Source organism: Serinus canaria, chromosome 2, assembly GCF_022539315.1.
Source record: "Serinus canaria isolate serCan28SL12 chromosome 2, serCan2020, whole genome shotgun sequence".
Classification (NCBI taxonomy): Eukaryota; Metazoa; Chordata; class Aves; order Passeriformes; family Fringillidae; genus Serinus; species Serinus canaria.
Window position 1 is genome coordinate 114,853,128 of NC_066315.1, and position 21,951 is coordinate 114,875,078.

The 21,951-nt window shown below is 39.4% G+C and overlaps 1 protein-coding gene across 1 annotated transcript in view; it reads right to left on the reverse strand.

Annotated features, from left to right (window-relative positions):
• CA8 (carbonic anhydrase 8) overlaps nt 1-21,951 on the reverse strand; it is a 50,828-nt gene that overhangs the window by 20,527 nt on the left and 8,350 nt on the right. Inside the window, exons 4-7 of the mRNA XM_030238071.2 lie at nt 6,791-6,886; nt 4,306-4,368; nt 2,916-2,964; nt 209-321 (exon numbers count right to left, since the gene is read on the reverse strand). Coding sequence (XP_030093931.1) covers nt 209-321; nt 2,916-2,964; nt 4,306-4,368; nt 6,791-6,886 — 321 coding nt within the window. The remainder of the gene's footprint in view (nt 1-208; nt 322-2,915; nt 2,965-4,305; nt 4,369-6,790; nt 6,887-21,951) is intronic.

Here is a 21,951-nt window from a genome sequence, read left to right on the forward strand (position 1 = left end):
CAGATGATAAATGATCACAAGGTTTTTCATCTCTGACCTTTGCGTTGCTTTCAGTGACTCAAAAGGTTTAACCTTTACTTGAAAAGCCATGTACTGATCTAATGGGATCCTTAAGGAGAACAGACATAACATTCTGATATATACATTTGCACGCTATAACCTTTAGCTCATAACCATATTCCAAGGTCAATTTAAGCACAGCTGTTACCTGCACTTGGGACACTGTCAAAGGATAGCGAAATAATATCCAGGTGACACCCTCACTGCAGGGTGGAATGGTTAGAGAGCCCTCATACACCCAGTAGTCACGCAGAAGAGGATCTGAAAGCAAAAGAAATGTGGCATTTTAATGACTATTAGGAAGTTAATGGTGTTTTTTAGTGACAGCTTATGACAGCTGTGGGCTCACTCACATGACAAAGTCAGTAAGCAGAAGCTAAGGTGTGAATTTATAACCTGCCAAGAACTGCCCACTACTTCCTCATATGAATGTGTATGAGCTTGTGGTCATTATATGACAGTAAGGTACCCTGCAGATGTGAATTTTAGATGTGAAAATGCCACTTGGTAGATGTGAAAAATAACAAGTGCGCAGCTCTTTAAATTAACACAGCAAATAAGCAATGTTATGGGATTAAAGGAATTCCTGTTAATGTCAAAAGCTAAAAAGAGACCTATATTGAATGCAGAGGGTCTGTGGTGATTGAATTTTAACTGACTTCTACATTTAAGATATGTCTCAAGAACTAATTTTATTTCATTTTTTAGAAAAAAAATCAATGAAAATTCAGCTGAAGAAAAACTTTTCACTGTGCAGTTCTGGTGACATAGTTTTTGAGATGCAATGGTGCTTCCTACTGTTACAAAAGTGAGTTGAATTTCAGAGGGGGAAAACCATCAAGGTTTACCTTATAATTACATAATTTTTTACATTTATATGTTTATTAATAGGTTTATAAATAACTGTTAGGATAAACAGTTGTCACTGAAGAAAATGTACAATATTTTGGGCATGCAGAGTTTTAACTCTACGTAAAAGACATTTGATTTTCATTATTTTAATTTTAATTTCTCATAGATTCCGATCACACTACACTTCCTAAGTGAGACAACACAGGGCTTTCCTTTGCTGCTGTAGGCCACACAGCCTAAAAAGTACTAAAAAAGGGAGAGAAAACTGCCTGACTGTAAAAGAAGGTTTCTCAAGAAACAAACCTAGAGAGAAACCGGAGACAAAGGGTGGTTTATCATAGCATGGAGAGCCAGGGGGAAGGCTGAGACTAGCTTGACAGGGACAGAATGGGATACTGGAAACAAATAAACCTGCTTGGTGGAACTGACCTGTTACTGTCATTTCACTACTAGCTCAGAGGAAAATCAGTAGAATCAAATCTTGCTAATGAAGCCTGTGATTGTCAGTAAATGGATTTTGTTTTGTTGGTGTAATTTTCTTTCTGAGCTAGGAGATGATGCAGCAAATCCACTGAGAGCAAGTTGCATTATCAAACACTCATAAGTTAAGAACTGCAAGAATTAATTCAGCCCATCCTGAATGCATCATGATACAGTGCTGTCACATGATCATGTGTGTCTTTTCTGGAGAATCTTTCATCATTTACTTGCAAAGACAGATGATTTTGTTTTGAAAAGTACATAATATTATTTAGAATTCTTGGTACAATATGAGGCATTTGAAATTCTTTTTCTTATGCTATTGAAATCCTGCTCATTTTTCATATTTCAAATGCACTTATTTCACCAGTGCCTGAGAGCTTAAATGAATTGATTTATCCTCCCATACCCCTGAGTGTGAGGAAGGATAGATTATCCCCTCAATTTACAGCTGGGGAACTGAGGCAGAGAAGATGAGGTCAAATGCATCTATTCATTTGGGGTGTTCAATATGACATGCTTGGAACCTGATTTCTCAGAGTATTTAACTTTCTATAGCACATAATACAGTCAGAGCACTGCTCCCATTGACTTCTCTTGGAGGTGTAAGCACTCAGCACTTCTGCAAATCAGACCCCATGATCTCAAGTCGGGCACCTGGAAAATGAGGAACACATAGTTAGAGATGACCTGTGAGCATTTTTGTTTATGTGATTTGATCATCAAACAGGAACTGTGAGGCAGGGGTCCTGTAAAAAATAGCTTATGGTCATGCAATCAGGTGATGTTTCATCATGGATATGCATGAGAGGCACAGGCTGCCTTAATTCCTGCAATTCCTAATTGCTGAGACTTGACTTTGCAACTTGGACAATATTCTTTTGATATAACTAATATAGTTTAATGTAGACCTGGGCTACTTTGAAAAATTAAAGATCTTGCCACTATGACAGAGCTTAGCTCAAATGGATTCCTTGGAGAAATATTTCTTTTCAGAAATGTTTGTTGAAAAAGTCACATTTCTTACCGTTACTCTCTAACTTTTAGCTATGTAAGTTTAAATTTGCCTCCCTTTATCACTTCTCCTTTTTGCTATACAACTGTCATTGCATAATGGCACTGTCTTTTGATTCTGCCAAAAAGCATTACCTTGTTAAGTGGGTAGCCTTACACTTCCTACTTTATGCCCAGGTAGAGAAAGGAATACACACATCTGTCTCTCTGGATGGGTGGGTAAATCCTCAACAAAGCTAGCCACGGTCTTGTCAGCAGTGCACAGACTACAGTATCACATCCCACTCACATGGCAAAGGTAACATGGCAGATTTACAGTAAATTCCAGTGGGAATTCACCACCATCCCTGTTAGGATGTGCATTACCAAAATGCATTACCACCTTATGGGACACACTCAGGTTTGCAGTTCAGGCTAGGCTTTAGATTAAGATTGTCTCAGCCCCTGCAATCAGCTGCTAATCCACACATAAAAAGTAAAAAAGTGCAAAAGTAAGTGAAGATACCTACCTGGCAATAAAGAGTTGGGATTAAAACAGGGTATTGTTTTGGACTTTCCCTGAAAAATGAATACAAGTCAATCTCATCTCTAGCTTCTAATTACAATGCTGATGAATGCTGAGGTAAAACACATTCTGTGTTCTTTTACCATTAAACCTTGCCTTCCTGTGGAAAGCAACCTCACTAAGAGCACCCATTTAATCATCATTGCATTTCTCCATGCAGCTACACAAACACGTATTTTTATCCTACTTTTTATTTCATTTTTAAGCTTATCCCAGCAATTTGTTGACTTTCTGCCTTTAGCACCTGGAATTCTTTGATGTCCCAGCCTTGAAATTCTCTATATAAAAATCAGGAGTTTCATATAAAAAGAGTTAAAAAAACAAAGTGAGCTTTACTTAACTGATGTGGATAACACTTAATGAAATAATGCTGGTCCCTCATATTTAATACAAAAAAGTGTTAAGTATGCCAAAGTGTGTTTGATGCTGATCCTTTGAGAGGCACCATTATAACACAGTCACACAGTGGTGAGGCCTCTCATGACCTTCCTCTGCTTGGCTGTTGTCTCAGTAATGAAATTAGAGTTCCATACACTATTGTTTTCTCTGACACTTTCATAAATAAAGAACTTATAATATTAAACATCATGACTGAATTTTACCACATATTATCTGACTAAAAGATTTCAATTCCTTTCTTATTTTCCTGCACTTCAGCATCTGCTGAAGTGAATGGTAATCACCTCAGACCAATAAAAATATGTGTCATCAATACATCTCAAAATCTTTTTAAAATCAAAGAAATTAATGATATTTCTATGTAACAGACCATGAAGGAAAGAGTTGAAATTAACTTGCCCAAGGTAATTTAGGATAATGTCAACATTTTGGAGAGCACTCAAATCTCCTCAGTCCTGCTAGGATTATTACCTGTCCTTCAGGATCCCCAGACATAATCCACTTGACAAGTCAGCATTGTGTTTTTGCTGATTTCCCTACAAGTTAATATGGGTGCCCACTTCATCTGCTCTTTTCCTCTACAAATTAAAACCAGGTAAGTTTGGAGACATGGCTGCTGGTGTTCACTAAGCATGTTGCAGTGCTTGCACTCACACTGACTCCATGAAAATCACTGAAAAGGTAGGACTTGCAAACAGTTACTGGTACAGATCAAACTTTCTGGCCACCAGAAAAAGAGAGTATAAAAATACATATTAGCTGAATAATATTATCTGAATAAAACACTGAGCTTTTCATGCTGACCATCAAATGATGGCTTTTCTATGTGGTTTTACCCCAGACACATCTGAAATCTTTCTCTTGGCTCCCTACAGACCCTTTGCTTACTGTCTCTCTGGCCATTAAAGAAAGGGTTGCTTCAGACAATGTCTTACCTTGTACTGGATGTCCTGAAGAATTTCAGTTACAGCCTTCAGGCCCACGTGCTCTTTTCCTATCTGAAATACAGCAAGCAAAGGTGAATTCCAGTATCTTGGTATTTCAGAAACTGTGAGGCAAAACACAGGTCAACCAGACCAGTAACTACCATAGCTGTTTTTAGTTCAGCTACACAACCTTGTGTTAATCAAATACACTGATACATGACAACTCCAAAAAATTAAATCATTATAAAACCACCAGCCAAAAGTAAACAGGGCTTAATAACTTTAAAGCAGAGACAAACTCGCAGAACAAGAGAAAGAGTCATAATTAAGTCTGGTAGGTTTTAATTAACCCTGTTTTGCAGCACCTGCTCTATGTGGAGTCAAGATCATGCAGTATTGTGGCATACAGATGCCAAGGATACAGTTTGTCCTTACCAGTTTTTGTCAGAAAAATACACAGAAAGGAACAGAGTGAACTAGCATAACAGAACATTTTTGAATTTGTTCCCATAGCATTGCAAATCTGGCCCAAGGTATCTCTGAAGCTCAGGGGAGTTTTTTCCTGCCTGCAGAGCACAGAGCAGCAGATTCCCTCTCCCACAGCATCTCTGGGACCGTGCCAGTGAGAGCCAGGCTGCAGCACTGCCTCTACTGAACGCCGGTGAGGCACAGAAGATGGGGCTCTAAAGAAACACACTGAGATAAGAGATTCTAATTTTATATGGATGTTGCTCACTCTGCACACTAAACTCAGCTGCTTCTGACTCAATCACCCATTCCAGGATCCTAGTTTTACCTTCAGGACAATATCAGAAGAGGCAGAATGGCCTTCCACTCGATTTCTTTGCCAACATGTAGGAAAACAAGGTGAGGAAATAAACCAGCATGAGTGAGAATGGGAGAGTTAGACCCTGAAAAATTTGGTTTTTGTTTCTCTTGGAATAGAATGACACAGTAGCCACTGGAAGGAAACAACTGAATGTCAACAAAAGGTACTTTGTTACTTCTATGAATTTAAGAGTATTTTATTTTGTTTCAGAATGGAATTTCAATTTCAAACTTTTCAAAGTGCGTAAAAGATATTGAAGTCACTTCAAAGATGCTGATTCTAAATTAATAATTCCCAAGGGCTGTCACTTAAACCAGTAAAAATATTTTCATTGACCTTTTTTTTGCACCATGGTTCTTTTGAGAACCATGGTGCAAAATTATTTTTCCATGCCTTTACCAAGAAAAAAAATGGTCACCAAAGTTCCTCTCCCTGTTCCTTTAATAAACAGATCAAATATTATTTTTCCTTGGTCAGTTGTAATTATGCCTTTCTTGGCTAATATAAAAGCCTTTTTGGAATGCATATGAACACTAATGTGGGTGACAGACCAGAAGTGGAAAATGTATCACTGAAGTTTCAAATTTATTTAAGAACTTATATATACAACTTTCTAACTGACTCGGAGGTTACCTCTGCTGGAATGAGAAGGTGACTTACATAAGCAATTATCACACAGCCCTCTAGGACACAAAGCTGAAGACTTTCTAACTTCCATTTTTAGCAGCTCTATCTGAGTGTTGAGGCGGTAACCAATGCACCTTTAAATTCAGAGGTAAAGCTCAAAGGCACTCATAAACTCGTTATGAAATACGACAAATTAATAATATCACTGTGCAAGAAAATCCATTTGATCTAAGGATGAACTTTAAACCTCTTCCTCCAAACCCATTTAAATAAAACAGTTTGCCATTTCTCATGAGGAAGATGAGAATCTGGTGTTTGAGGACTAAAACTGAAAATCTTTATAGGGTGCAGACCTTGAAAAACCTTCAACAGCAATTAGATTATAGTGTTAACTTCCCAGATTTCATTACACCTTGTCCCCAGGAAGCTTTAAGCCTCCTCATTGCAGGCTTTTCTGAGGGTCTCTGGAAAGTCTTGTTAACCTTCTCAGTCTCTGAAGAGGTGAAACGGCTCCACCCCGCATTTGTCCTGTGTGAAGAAACACACTCACCCCTGTGTTCAGGAAAGCACAATTCTACTCCCAGTTTTCAGCAGTGCCAATGGCTTTGTAGGCCTTTTCTTTAATCTTTCCTCCTCTCCTCTGTCTATTTCCTCAACCCCTGAACAACAGACCCAGCCAGGAATTAAGAGAAATACATCACAGAGATGTTGAAGCACTTGTCCCTCCTGACAGCCCTCATCCTGCTCTCAGAGGAATGAAGACTGGATATCTACTTATAGCCAGAGTCCCAGAAAGGTGCCTAACTGAGCATCATCCCTTCTATGGTGAACATACTTCCAACATCCTGCTCAAACAAGAACTGATTGCTTAGCACACATATAGGAGACATGACTGAAAAATACCTTGCAAATACAATACCAGCAGTCGTACATTGTTTTCTTTCATGAAATCATTAAAAATCAAATAACATGGAAAGGACCTCATTATCCTCAGACAAATGACAATGCATCATAATAAGTGCAACACAGGAAACTTACCTGCACAAACAAAGCAATAATAGCTATGCCGTGCTTCTTCCCTACTGCCTCATCAATGCTGCTGTACAGGGTGGAGTTCCAGTGCATTAGATGAAGCTGAAACAAAGCAGTGCAAACAGAGCAATGTTTTGTAATTAAAACCACCAGCAATTAACATCAATTAACAAAGCCTCAGCATGTTGTGTGTGTGCATGCATGACTACATGTATGTGCATGCTCCTGGCTGTGCATGCGGGGATAAGTGGATTTACTTTTATAGTACATATTGTAAATATCAGGAACACCAAGAAAGAAACTCAATAAAGTTGTGGATAAAGCGATGTACAGCCAGTTACTAAATTCTACATCAAAGGTGTGAATGACTATAGCAATGATGATTCAACAACTCTCTGAACACTGAAATAATGTCAGCTAATGAAATCCACCAACACTGCCGCTCAGCCAGCCAGCTCTCTCCCAAGGTAGGAGAATTATTATGGACACAGGCTGTCCAAACACCTCAGACTGACTGACTGTACGATCAATTGTCTCACACACCACCTCCCGAGACAAATCATTCAAATGTCAGTAGTAAGAGCAGAAGTGATTTCAGAAAAGGTTAAACACAGGGAAAGTCAAGCAGAGAAAAGTGGCTTGAGGATCAACTTAGGGGTAAGGGTGAAAGAAAGAGATGGTAAAGAGCAGAGGAGCTAATGCAGGAATACATGGGAGGCAGGAGTCACTGGATAGTAAACACAAAGTCTGTTGTGGTGAAGTGTCACAGCACAACCTGGGAAGTAGTGTTTGAGAAAAGTGCTGGAAGACACTAGCAGGAAGTTGGAAAGGGAAGAAGGGAGGGGAAGGAGATGAGGGGGAAGAGAAAAGTGCTGGGAAACAGTGACATTTGGAAAGGAAGGAGAGAAAAAGGAGAGAGGAAAGGCAGAGGGAAGGGAGAGCAGGAAGGGAGGGAAGGAGAGAAGGAGGGAGAGGGTAGAGACAGGAGGCGAGGAGGAAGGGAGAAAAGGACTCAACGCGGAAGAGAGGGAAGGGAGCAGAGGGAAAGGAAAGGGGGAGGAAGGAGGGAGCGGCGGAGGAAGGAGGGAGGGAAGGGAGGGGAGGAAGGATATAGGAAGGGAGAAGGAAGGAAGGAAATGGAAGGAAGGAAGGAGCCTTTTGTTAGAGAAACTGGACAGGAAGGAAAGGTGGAAGGAAAGCAGGAATGGAAGGAAGGAGGACCCGGACATGGAAGGAAAGGAAGGAAGTGAAGGAAGGAAAGGGACTCGAGGCAGGAAGAGGAAGGACAGGAAGGAAGGAGGAAAAGGAAGGAAGAAAGGAAGGAAGGAAGGCAGGAAGGAAAGGAAGGATGGAAGGAAGATAGGAAGGAAGGAAGGAACGGAAGGAAGGAAGGAAGGAGGAGGAAGGACAGGAAGGAAGGAAGGAAGACGGATAGGAGGGAAGGTACAGGAAGGAAGGAAAAGGAGGACAGGAAATGGAAGGACGGAAGGAAGCGGACGAGGAAAGGAAGGAAACGGAAGAGGAAGGCAGGCAGGCCGGGGGCCGGCCGGAAGGACGAAGGCCGGCCGGCCGGCAGGAAGGAAGGACGGACGGAAGGAAGGCACGGACGGAAGAGGAAGGGAAGGAAGGAAGGAAGGAAGGCAAGGAGGATAGGAAAGGGGCAAGTGACAGGAAGGAGGAAGCGAAGGAAGGAAGGAGGAAGGAAGGAGGAAGGAAAGGAAGGAGGAAGGAGGGAAGGAAGGGAAGGAGGAAGGAAGGAAAGGAAGGAAGGAAGGAAGAGGAAGGAGGAAGGACGACGGAAAGGAAAGGAAGGAAGGACGGAAGGAAGGGGAAAGCAGGAAGGAAGGACGGAGGACGTGGAAGGGGAAGGAAGAAGGAAGGGATTCTACTACCCGCGAATGAGCATTTGACACATGAGTTTTCCCAAAATAAATATAAATGTAATCTCTGTGCCTAGGTCTAACAACACAGTAGAGCTTCAATATCCTAGGCACAGCTGTTTTGAAGTTTACCTGCCAACTCTTAGACTTAATTTCCATTATAAAATCATGATTAATGTTTAGTTCAGTCATGTGTCTTTTCATATCTTAAAATGTCATTTTTATAGCTAACATTGTTGCCACCTTCAGCAAAATTAGTTTTTCCACAAGTGTATCTTCCTGTTTTGTTTTTTACTTCTGTGCAGAAACAGCCTCTGTGAAATGCTTATTGCCCCTTACACAGCAGGAGCTCATTCAGGCATCTCAGCATTTCAGAATACCAGTTCTTCAAGCAATCACTCTCCACTTACTTATTCCCCATATGAATTTTAGGCACTCCTCTTGATGACTGTTATTCCAAAAGTAAATACAAACTTTAAAATGAACATATTGTAAATTGAATTAAATTCCAGATTATCACACAAATAATTTTATTCACTTATGATCAAAGGCATCTGTGGTTGCAAAAAAATTAAACGTTTTTCTTAGTAAATACAATAAATCATTTTTACATGAGAACACTAATATAAATAATCTATTTGCAAACAGCTACAAAACTTCTGGACATACAAATGCCCCCTTTAGAACTAAGCTCATGGATTAACTTGGTTGTGTGTATTTTATTACTAATAAAAATCTTTGCTACACATTTGATTTGCCCTTGGATTTTAAAGCCAGAGGATCAAATAATGTGATTTTGGTCTCCGAGGTCTTCTCTCCAGAAGAGCCTGGCGTTCACACCAGCTCCCCACTAGAGGGGGATCACGGAGTCCCACAGTCCACACCAAAATCCTGACGGTAAGAGGGAAATGTGAAAGACAAATTGTTGTGGTGACTACAGTGGGGATGGCAATGTTACATTCCCTTGGAGGTGAAGTCTAATCTGACATCTGTCTGCATTCTGACAACAGCATGTTTTCTCTAAACAGATCCGAAAGGAAAATGCTGAACCCCAGAAAGAAGAAAATGAACAAGCACTTCAAATTGTTCAAGCAATGACCCCAGTTTAACCAGAAACAGAATGTCCTATCCTAAGCAGCAGGTTCATCAGGGCACAGATTTCTCTATGAAAAGGCCACATAACCTGGAAAAATGACACCAAAACCTCAGTGTAGTGCTATAAAATGTTAAGAGCTCTAGGATTAGTCTGTGCAGCAGGACGTATATACGTAAAGGTAATGCTGACACCCCCAAACTAGGTTCAGGTTTAGTCATCAACATCACTAAAGGTACTGAAAAACAGCCCATCAGCACTTCCTGGTCTAAAGGTTTCTGTAACTTTGAGGTTCTTCTCAAGGATGTTTAAATTCCACAGTAGGGTCCTTGGAACAAGATCCATCATTTTGTACTGGGTTGCTAACACCCAAAGTAGAATGAATTTCTGATCTGTGCTTAAAGATGGCCATAATAGTGTTAAAGATGGCCATAATTACAGTGGATTAGTGATATATTTTTACACAGCAGGTTGCAAACTTGCTGTCATAAACACCAAAGAAAACAGGTAGAGAGCACTCCTAAACACATGACAGATGATGACTGGGGAGTGCAACAAAAAGTGGTCAGGCTCATATGCTCTTTCTACACAGCACCCCTTATTTGTAGTGCTAACCATAGCACACTGGATGCACTGCAGTGTATTTGTTAGCTCCCCATGTCCTGACTCAAGGTGATATTCAGAATTAGCTCTTCACAGAAAATGTCTATCATTAGTGATTTATAAACTGAAATTAGAAAGTCAACCCAATGGAAAATAATAATTAATACCATTATATTTCCAAACAGCAGGCCAACGTGTCATTTAACTCTATAAATCGATGCATGCACACTCAAATTATTAAACACATTTGGTTATGCATTTAAATAAATGGAAGTCAAATTATTTCTTCTACAAAGCAAGAAAAATGGAGGTCAAAGCAGGGCTGGGTAAGTACATGAAAAAATCATTCAGAAAGTGAGGCAGCAAGGAAGTAGTAAATGTTTGTCCTAAAGCACATGGGTTTTTTAAATCATGTTTTATCCTGAGTATTTGTTGCTCTCTGGAGCTGTTCTGACTTTTGTGTGTTCTTTTTTATTTGTAATGTAACATCAGATATAAACATCAGACAACAGTTTTCAAAAAAAGATGGCAACAAGTCTACAAACATTACAAAATCTGAAATCTTGAGAGTACAGACCAGAAAAAACATGGCTTATAACTGTTGTTAATATTAATGGGAATCAGATGTGCACAGAGGAAAGACCACAGTGCTTTCACAAATCTTGAAACTGTCACTATGATATAATGCCCATGCACATGGATGACATCATATCCATGCCTCTGTATTTCACAACTAGGAACAATCACAGAGGCTAATAATGTTCTGTATTTTAGTAACCTTCCTTTTTACATTTATTTGAGACAGCTGTTTGAAAAGTGCTCAGTCACAAGGGGTGCCAGGCCCTGATATGAACATAACCATGCAGGGCTTTTTAAACAACCAGTTACAGTGCACTGGCAGCTTCCCATTGTGTGGTTTTCATTCAGAGTTAAAAGCAGCCACACATGTCAGTGTGGCAGGAAAGGCTCTGCTCACCTTGTCAGGTAATGTTTTGTTACTTTGCAGTTATGATGGCTCTGCAGAGCCAAAATGAGTCAGCTATGCTGTTACTGATTATCAGTGACTGGCTTGACATGCCAGAGAGTATATTTTTACAAAATAATCAGAAAGCCATCAGAAAATCCTTAGCACTCAAAAAAATCCACTTTTCTCTTGAAAGAACCATAATTTTGGGCCTTTTAATATTACAGCTGTAAATCAAAGAATTGTAGTAGCGGCTTCTTTAAAATCAGATAAACTGAAAACTCATGAAGGCAAATAATAATAAAGTGCTGATAAAGTTGATTTGCTCTGAAGTGAATAGCTGGAGAGACTCTCCTACGCAGTGAAGATTAAGAACTCATTCCAGGTAGCAGAGCAAACCCCCTGGAAGGATTATTCTGTATGGAACAAATTCTGAGAAACTTCTCAATTTTCATCCAGACCCACTCAACCAAAAGGCTACTGAACCCAATGCTTAGTAAGCAAAAGTTGACAGACATTAGCAGGGGGCCTGTCTCAAAACAAGACTGAGTAAGGACCTAAAGGACCTTACTCCAAACTGAGTAAGGACCTGAGATTCTGGCTTTAAAATCAATAAACAATCATTAAATTAAAACCCTACCGCTTAAATCCATTCCTTTCTCTACCACAGAAATACCTTCTATGTCAATATGAAAAGGATGGATGGTAGATTTTTACACAAAATTGGAGTCCTGGGATGACAGATTCTGGCAGGAATCAGAGTCAATGTACATGACCTATCACATTCATCAGTTCTGGAAACCAGTGTCTCAATACAAAACACAGTTACAAAAATGTACATTTTTCCCCTGTCTGGAGCACTGACTGCTCTGTAGAATTCTAAAGCTCACTGAGAGCAAAAGTGATCTTTTAAGCTCTGTTGATGACCTTACTTCATTCCCAGCTCACAGGTAAAATATATAATGACAGGATAATTTATGTTGGAAGTCACCTCTGAAGTTCAACTCTTTCACAGCAGTGCCAACTTCAAAGTTAGCCACTAATTCAAAGTCAGATCAGGTTTTCCAGGTCCTTGTCCAACTAAGGTTTGCATATCTCCAACGATAGAAGTCTCACAACCTCTCTAGATAACCTGTTCTGTGCTTGACCTCCCCATAATTTATTTCTCCTTCTACCTAATCAGAATGTCTCCTGTTGCAACCCGTGTCCCTTGCCTCTTGTTCTTTTGCACTCCTCAGGATTCTCTGATCCCAGGCATGAATTGCCTGTGACCACCAAATCGGCATCTCATGATTGACTCTTGAATGATGCCTCTTTCTCAAACCTCCCCAGTCATCCACTTGTTTGAATGACCATGTTTCACCTAAGCTTAATTTCAACTAAGCTTGCCCAACCCTTAAAATGTCAGGGAAGTTGCTACTAGCTCTGTCCCTTACTGTGACCTACAGGTGTGCACGTGTCACCCAAGTGTCAGACCAAAAATAACGCAGGCTAACTCCTTACAGGAAAATAAATCCTGAAATGAATCACAGCTCATCATCTCTTATGAGGTACCTGATTAAGGGTATGGGAAGAAGAAGAGCTCTGCACCAGCATTTCTGCACTCTTGTACGATCCTAATGTTGCAAGCTTGCTATGAACCTGCACAGTCTGGAATATCCTGCTGTCTTAAAAAGTAGTTCATATGCTACAACTCCTTTATTTATGAATATGTACTGCTAAAAGACCAAAACTCTTAATTTGCTGTTCAGTGTGCTGTGTTTCCACTGGCTAAGTCAGGCAGTTTGGAATAGAGCACCAAGCTCACACCCCATAGTAGTCAAAAGGAAATGTGCCAACAGCAAAAATCCTCCCAACTCCCCTGGCACCAGAAGCAGGCTCTACAGGGGCCTGATAAAACCATTGGCAGCTCAGGCAGCAAGAGGCAACAAGAAGCACCTGCCCAGGATGGATGTAGGTCCTGCCTCAACTCAATTGGCATCTATAACCCAAATTGCAAGAGCTTGTGACATGGGAGATTATTCTGTTGAACAGGCTCCTGTTTGTTCTCTAGGCACAGTAGAGGACAAAAATTTTTAAATAATTCCTCTTTAGATCAATTGGAATATCTGACTGGGACACAATCATCAGTGGGCCTGCTTGAAACTGCAGCTGGCACAATCAACCACTGCATTTTTTCCACTCTCTACACTCTTGATTGAGAAGCTAATTATTACAAAAGCTTCTTTCTTCAGTGCATGCTGCATCATGTGTAAATTAATCTTCTAGTAACCTTTGTTCCTTGCTCAGAACTAGGATATACTAGGATAGCTATTCCTTGTTGGCTGTGCCACCAGCTGTCAAAAGCTCCAGAAACATCAGCTTAGCCTAATAATATTACAGGATAGAAGGCACCCCTCAACAGATCTCTCAAGGATGGGAGATTCATCATTGCTCTCATATCTTCCCAACCCTTATTTCAATGCATACAGGCTGTACATCAAAATAATAGTAGGGGAGTACTGCATCACAATGTCTTAATCAGAGGGGCACCTAAAACATGTCAGTCTGGAAATTCTGAGCAGGCTGGGTTTTCTGATATTTCTGTCACTGCTGAGAATGAGTGTACCTGAAAAACTCTTTTGATTCCATAAACACTCAGAGATAAATCTAAAGTAAATTAAAGCAGCTTTAGTATTCCTCTGGTAAAGATTGTAGAGATATCAAGGGTTTTCCTGGACTCACCCAAGTTTGCCAGGGATCAGTACATTCCAGTTTCATCCACAACATGCCATAAAAATGGAGTAGGGAACAGTAAAAATGGCAAACCCTAGCTACCTAACTACGGCCAGCAGGAAGTCTTTTTCCTGGATTGAGAGGGATGAAATGTAGTTCAGGATTTCAGCTAGTAATAGTGGAAGACAACACAGTCTAGCTGTACAATAATGATGTGTAATTTCAACAGCACAAATATTGCGTAAGCAACATCTCAGGAGGACAAAATGTGGAAAAATTGTGTCTTGCTATTTTACATGTGCACAAGAATTTATGAGTTGATACTTGACTTGGCACTGAATTGTTTCAGGAAGCAATTGACTAAGCTGTTGGCAGTGACCATAACACACAGTAATTAAGTTCCAAATCCTCACAAGGGGACCAAACCAAGGATATGACCAGGGCACGCAGCTTCCCGAAAAGTGATTAAAAAACCAGAAAGTTAGTTATTAACAGCCTGAAGGAGAGGTTTAGGAAAATAAAGTTAATGGAACTGATACAGAGACTGCTTGAAAATATCTTAGGAGAAGCAGAAGTACATGTACATACTTCATGTCACAAAACAAAGAAACCCATAAAGTCTTCATGGTTAAACATTATAGTTCAGTCAACGTAAACATGCTTCCTTTGAAAATGCAAATGAAAATAGAGGCAAATTAGTAAATCATGAACTCTGGGCAAATTGAAGAAGAGGATGAGAATGTCCTAAGGTTATAAATTAGTGCACTTGGTTTATGCTTCCATACTTGAATTTTTCAAGGTTTCTATAGTGGATAGGTGCCAAAATGCTACTAGACTTCAGTATCATTTAAATGCTCTTTAAAATTCCATACACTGTATGAAAAAATGGATCACTGTAATGAAAAAATTACATAAAGGGAACTCTTTGCCTATCTTTGAAAACAACACCAAGTTCACCACTAAGAGACATACCTGAAAGCAGTTCCAATGAACACAGATGACAACACTGTTAGCATTAAAAATCTCCTGATTAATATAAAGTAGGGATAAGAGAAAGCACAGTTTCTGCTCAACTTCTGCTTGTTATAATTTATTGAAAGTGTTAAAGAACAAGCAGGTCTAGTCTGCACATTAATCGTCAGTCTCTAAGTATGTTCAGAACAAGATGACATTCCCTGAACAAAGAAGTCTGTAATCTAAGATCAGAGAAATTAGGTGCACATAAATCAAGATGGAGCAGAGCACAAGGTATCCTGGAGATACTGTTCAAACAACTTCACAATCACAGAGTGAGATACTACATGTTTCAGGTCAAAAGCTAAATTCACAGCTAAAACATACTGAACATAAGCTTGATTGGGACACCACAGTAGTCCAGAACCTTTGCTGACTGGTGCTCTCCTCTCCATGAACATATCTGAAAGAAGAACAGCTGTAAAAAGAAAGTTATTTTTGTTGAATCATAAAAGCAAGGACCGCAAAGACACCTTTCAAAATCTATTCTCCTTCCAAACAAGCCAGCCTAGTGAAAGCAGAAGTAGTCTAAGCAATTGAGTGGCATACCTTCAGATGTGCCACAAAAGAGGTAACGAATCCTGGTACTGTTGGATTAATTGCAGCATCTCAGGAAACACTATAGCAGGTTCTTTTGGCAAACTCACTAAAGAAGTATCTACATAACAGAATAATAAAAACATTGCAACATCTAATATTAAACAGGAATCTCTGTTCCCTTTGAAAAGTCTAATCACATGCAGCATCCTCATTTCATTTTACACAAAGAACTATTGGTTCATTTAAAAAATGAAATTAACAGCAGGAAGTACTGATGTACATGGAAAAACTCAAAACATGACAGCTACAAAGAGTAAGCTAAAAAGAAAAGCAATGGGAACCGTAAAAATCCAACCAGCACTCTTCTTTCTGTTCTGGCAAAAGAAGCCAGATGATCTAAAAATGTGGGAAAAAAAAAAAAAAAGGAACCTTCATGGTTAATGCAACTGCAACATAGATGTTTTTACCTTTGTTTGCCCGCAGAAGCCACTGACACGTAACATTAGCCTGCCTGTTTCTTAGGAAAATCACTGGCAAAAAGATCATAGGGTGTAGGGGAAACTGAGGGTACAAAATTTGTCATCTGTATGTATTTTTTTTCTTCACATTTGAAATCACAAGCACAGCTTATGTGTACTGGCACTCACAACAGATTAAAAGAAAACAGGAATTAATCAAAATTAACTTTTTTTTAACTGTAATATAAGTACACAGGCTAAAAAAAGGACTGAAAAAGACATGAAAGGACTGAAAATGTCCCTGTCTCTATGCTGCCAACTTTCAATATCAACCTAATGGTAAGAAACTAAACAGCTACAGAGTTATTACTGTCAGATTCATAGTTCAGACTCTTCACTGTGCCAAGTTTCTGCTCAGTGTGTGAAGCAAAGAGCACCACAGAGCAGCTTATTGTTCCCTACTATGTTTGGCCCCAGCAAACATGCAGGCTGAAGTGCCCTGGGTCTGCCTTTACCTGTGCTAACAGAAACAAATATACTTTCAAGCCTTTCTTCTTCCTTCCTTTGAAATATGAAAGCCATGAAGGAAAAAGAGAGGATTTTACTGCAAAATTCTCCAGCCTACCTTCACTCTGGGTTCTTCCCAGTCTGAGAGAGTGCATGTGCATGTCTGCATGTGCTTTTATAGCTCCACACCTAGATAGGGCAAAGCTTGGAAAAAAGACTGAACCTTGATGGACAGTTGATTACATTCCAGACTAGCAATATCATCAAGACAGAAAACACAAAGAGCTATAAGTTAAGCATTTAATTCTGGAAGTGTTATTTATATGACTAAGCATTTAAGAAAAGCATGTTCAGTTCCAAAGTGTTGCCTGCAATCTATTGTCTTGGATTTAAAACCGGACTGTTTGTATGCAGAAGGTTTTAAATCACCAATTTAATTTTCAGTGGGACTCTCTCTCATGAAGACAGAAGAGAGAACACTCCTTCCCTGTTAATTTGCCATGTTTTGTTAATAGCTGATCTGTATCCTACTGTTCTCTGTGTTTCAAAGGTAATGGTCTGTCTTAAGATATGATAATCTGCAGCTGCATATTATCTTCTTAAGTCATAATCTTGACTGTTATCCAGGGAGCAGTTCTTCCATAATACACTCCTCTAGGAAACTCAGGCAGGTTTTTGTTTTCCTGTAATATTGGCTAAGCTTCCTTTAAAATAATAAACTTTATTATGCTTCTCCAACAGTTTTCTTTTGAATTTCAAGTTTGCAGATTGTGTAATAGCATGCTATACTTCTCCACATTTCCATGAACTCCACAAATTTTGCTAAACTTTAGCTGTTTGCCCATTCAGTTCATTACGTGGCTTAATGCTGGGACAATAAAAAGTCAGGAATGACCAGTATCTCATTAACAACAGTGTGGCCTATGGACTAGGGCATCAGATAGCCCTGTGGCTAAATCACTGAAACAGTATTCACAATCCAGGTTGGGTATTCCAACACTACAGCATCTGAAACCCTCACAAGAATTCAAGAATCTAGGAACCATGAGTCAGTTCTCCCCAGTTCTACAAAAGACATCATGTGTGATCATGGCCAAACAATTTAATCCCTTTGAACTTGATTCCTACCAGTTCCTTGGCAATAGCAATAGAACTCATCTCCCTTGCACTGATGTTTTAAGGATTATATTATTTGTGCTCGTGATGCACTCAGGCACTACAGCAAATACTTCTGGAAGCCTCCTACGGTTTTCAGATCTTAGGTGATCTACACGTTTCATCATTTACCACTTGGGGGCCATGAGTGCACCATTAGCACAAATAACATGAAATTTGGGGCTAGCATCAAAAAGCTATTACTTCTGGTTTTTAGATGTTTACTTATGCATTGGGGCCAGTGTTGGAACTGGTCCTGACTCAAGCATGCAGCATGGCAAACAACAAAATAAGGAATCTCCTTTCCCCTTCTTCAACAAGTGACAAGTTTTAGATAGTAAAACAGTTAAGCCTAGTGGTTACGGCAAAGTGCCAAGGAAAACCAAACAGGAAAACCAAGGCAGCAGGAAACTGAAGTAAAATACATGCAGAGTGCCAGCAAGGATCATGGCAGAAATTAGAAAATTATGTACAACTGAAGCAAATCACAGCAAGGGCACACAGCCAAGAAAAATGGCAAAGACCTGAGCAGCAATCTTGTTGAGCTCCAAACTAAGTTTAAATCCTCTTTAGAAGTCCCATCTGCTAAGAGACTACAGAATGTCTTTTCCCACAGCAGCTCCATAAGTAGCCATTCTGTTAGAGCTGGGGAACAGAGTTTTCTGTAAGGGTTGTCTGACAGCAACCTCTACATCCATGAATCCGAGCACTGTCAGCAAGACACTTGGGTAAGAAAGTCGAGTTAAGGAGAAGGCAAAGCTGTAAATCTGCTCAAGGAAGGAAAATAATTCCATAGAGTGTCAGAGGCTGTAGTGTTGCTACCACAGAGGGGTATGCTAAGAGCTATTCTGTCCAAGGTTACACGCCTGCCTCCACAAGGATGCAGTGCCACCAAACAGGCTGCAACTGAGCATCTCACCATAGCACAGCAGGGCTGCAAAAAAATTTGATGCAGGTAAAATGCAAAGACTGCCTGTGGCTTCTGGCAGAACTAAACTGAGACTAACAGACTAATAGACTGAGATTGGGTGGAACAGGGAGCCCAGAGAAGAGCTCCTCTTTTCAGTTGCTCCTCATTTTCTTCTCATTCTCTTCTCCTTCACCCATCTTTTCTCCCCTTACATTTTTTTTTTCTTGTTAGTTTGTCCTATTCTGCTCAGTCTTTTTTAGTTTGTACTATTTATTTCTTCAATGAATACTGAAATTCTCCATCCTGGTAGAAGTTACTAATCACAGATGATTTCAACTGCCACCTTCAAAGTGGTTTAGGTGCATATGGGCCACAGAACTTCTCCACACAAAACTGAAATGACTATTAAAAAACAGACAAAAATATAAAAAGGCTTCAGTAAACACTATTAACACCACTCCTCTCTGACCTGGTGTCTGGCAGCTAATACATCTTCCACAATCCAATAAATACATTGTAGATTTTGCACAGAAGGATAGCATATTTGCTGCCTCTAAAGGTGTGTGCCTTTTTCCACAGGCCTTAACTTAAATTTTTTTTCAGGTGTTAGACATGATAAAAGCACGTTTGTGCAAATACATCAGCCCATTTTTGTACCTGCTTTCAGGAATTCACACTAGAAATCACATAGGTCCATTCCTGTAAAATTAAAACTGTATGTGAGTGAGCAAAACAAGGGCCTATTGAAGCCCATATTGGCAAATTACCCAAAACCAAAGCACACTCCAGAGACTGCATGTGCCTACTTATGTCAAATTAACCCTCAACAACAATAAAAACATAACTGAAAGAACTTAAAGCACTAGCAATCTCAGGAGTCATAAGCTGATCATGTGTGCTTTTACGATGATGGTAATTTTTTCTTTATCTTGTTGCTGGTTTCATGTTTCCCTGTACATTGGGAGGAAACAAAGACCTCACAGCTTTGACCCACCATGAAAACCCCAAAGAGAAGTCACATCAATTAGGGGATTGCATACATGGACTGTATGATACATAGAAAAATGCAGAAAAATACTTAAACACCTGCACATTTGGGACTAGGATCCCACATAATACAATTCACTGACAGTCCTGGAATAGGTGCTAACACCAATTTTGCCCATGGAGTGCTGTGTAAATCTAAGTATTACTGTTGCATTCCTAAATGGCTAACACATAAAAATTGCTTTTGTAGAAATCACTGAGATTTAGAAAACAACCCTGAAAACATCTGTTTAAATATTGGCACAATCTTCATGGAGTTTTTTTCCACAATTCTGTCCTCAAAAATTAAATACTGTCCAATGAGAATATCTACTTTAAACAATTACTAGTGTTATTCATAACCTGACAAGGATATTAACTATTAGACAAATGTCATCATTTCCTTATAAGGCACACTGTGTTTAATCACAGCTAAGAGTGTTCACCTGCAATGATTCCAAAATTTAGAAGATCGTCCAAGACTATAAGCAACAAGTTAATATTCCACCAGAAAACTTGGACAGAGTCTGAGCAGAGTTCCAGACCTCAGCATGAAGCTACATAAACTCTTCTGGAATCTGTTCTTTTTGCCTCCAATTAAATTCATAGATATCCTTCATTCAAAGGTCTTGTGCTGTCAATGTGAGTGGAATTAATTTTTTTTTTCTCAGGCAGGCAATCAATGCAACCAACTAAGGCAACGGGATTTACTCCTTGGTTTATCTTTTAGAGTTTATCACTTGGGTCACAGTCCTAATAAAGAAACTACTGTCATCATGGTTTGAATTCTGCTTGCCATTCACACCTACCCAGTCCTTCTGCAGCTTGTCAGTCTCTGAATAAAGAGGGAGAGATGCACTGACAAGCACAATGATTCCCAGGCCTTCTATTACAATTAAAAATACTCTGGTTTATTGTTTTAATCCAGATAAGGTAATAGGAAAATGATTAAATAGACCGCAAGGTCAAATAGCCTTGGCAAAGAATATTACAAGTTGGCAAAAATTAAATTTCTGTGTTGAAAGCATGATACTTTCTCTCCAGAAATGCCAGAAAGGGTATGCACTGTGTGCAGATATCTGATTTCAGAACTAGGCACAGAGAAAACACCACACTGAAGACTGTAAAGGCTTTAGTAGGTAAGTGTAATGTTAACAGCCTCACCTGAAGCCCTAAAGCTTTAACAGTGTTAGATGAGTACTTCAGGCACCATTTCTTGTTAACAAAGGAAAACATCATGGTTTCAATCAAATAGAGGATAGGATATGTGTTTTGCACTGTTACCTTCATTGCAGCAGGTATTTCAGTTACTCTGAAAGAGTCTGCAGAATTAATTAATTTGCATTTTGTTACCCAACAGAAAGAAATAGTTTTTATTCCTTTCCAGAACTGATTTTGGTCCTTGAAGCAACTGTATTTTCTTCTGTTCTACTCAAAAAATGTAGGACAGACAATAATAGTTTTTTAATCTTCCTGCACATCTTGGAAACATTTTTTAAATTTTTTTCTGCCAACCCACTTCTACTGAGAGCTTTCACATGGTTCACAGCTAATGTAATCCTGCATTTTAAAGAGGATGGATTACAGGGAATTATCCTCCTAGTTATACTGCAAGTGGTGAAAGGAACCTTTTTATTTTCCCTGATACACTTTTATTTCAGAGCAGGAGCCTGGAAACAACTGTGCCTTTATGGTCAGTTTGTGCCTTTGGTCACACCACCATTTGACTAACTAAGAGGAAAAGACAACTTTCAGGCCCCCTTATATTTTTCTGTGTTTCCCTTCATTTCAGAAGTAGTGAAAACATTTTTTTCCCCCATAAACCTGCATTGATGTTCTCACGTGATTTACTTTCTCCTACTGGATTTCATTTTTAGACTGTAAGTTCATTCAGCCTGGCACTATAATATGCTGTGTTTATACAGAGATCAGATACAATGGGAACTCATTTTTAGCTGCTCCCATTTCACTTTGTTAACAAAAATAATTAGCAGCAATTTGCAATCCCCATCCTCTTCTATCTCCCTGTCATACATCAGAAGTAAGGGAAAGAGTCAGTTTTTTTAGTTCTTCATTTGCTTTTGTTCCTTCTCCAACCCATACTCTTGGCATCAAGGAGAGGAATAAAGATGCCATATAGTTCCTCTCCTTCCTACACCTCTATCAGCTTCAGGTAAATCACATGTGTAAATGTGGATTTCACTGCTTTGTGGAAATTTGTACTGTAAGGCACAGGAATTTGGTACCCTGTTCCATTTGCTGGCATGAAACAGTCTCTCAGTGTTAAGACCTTTACTAAACA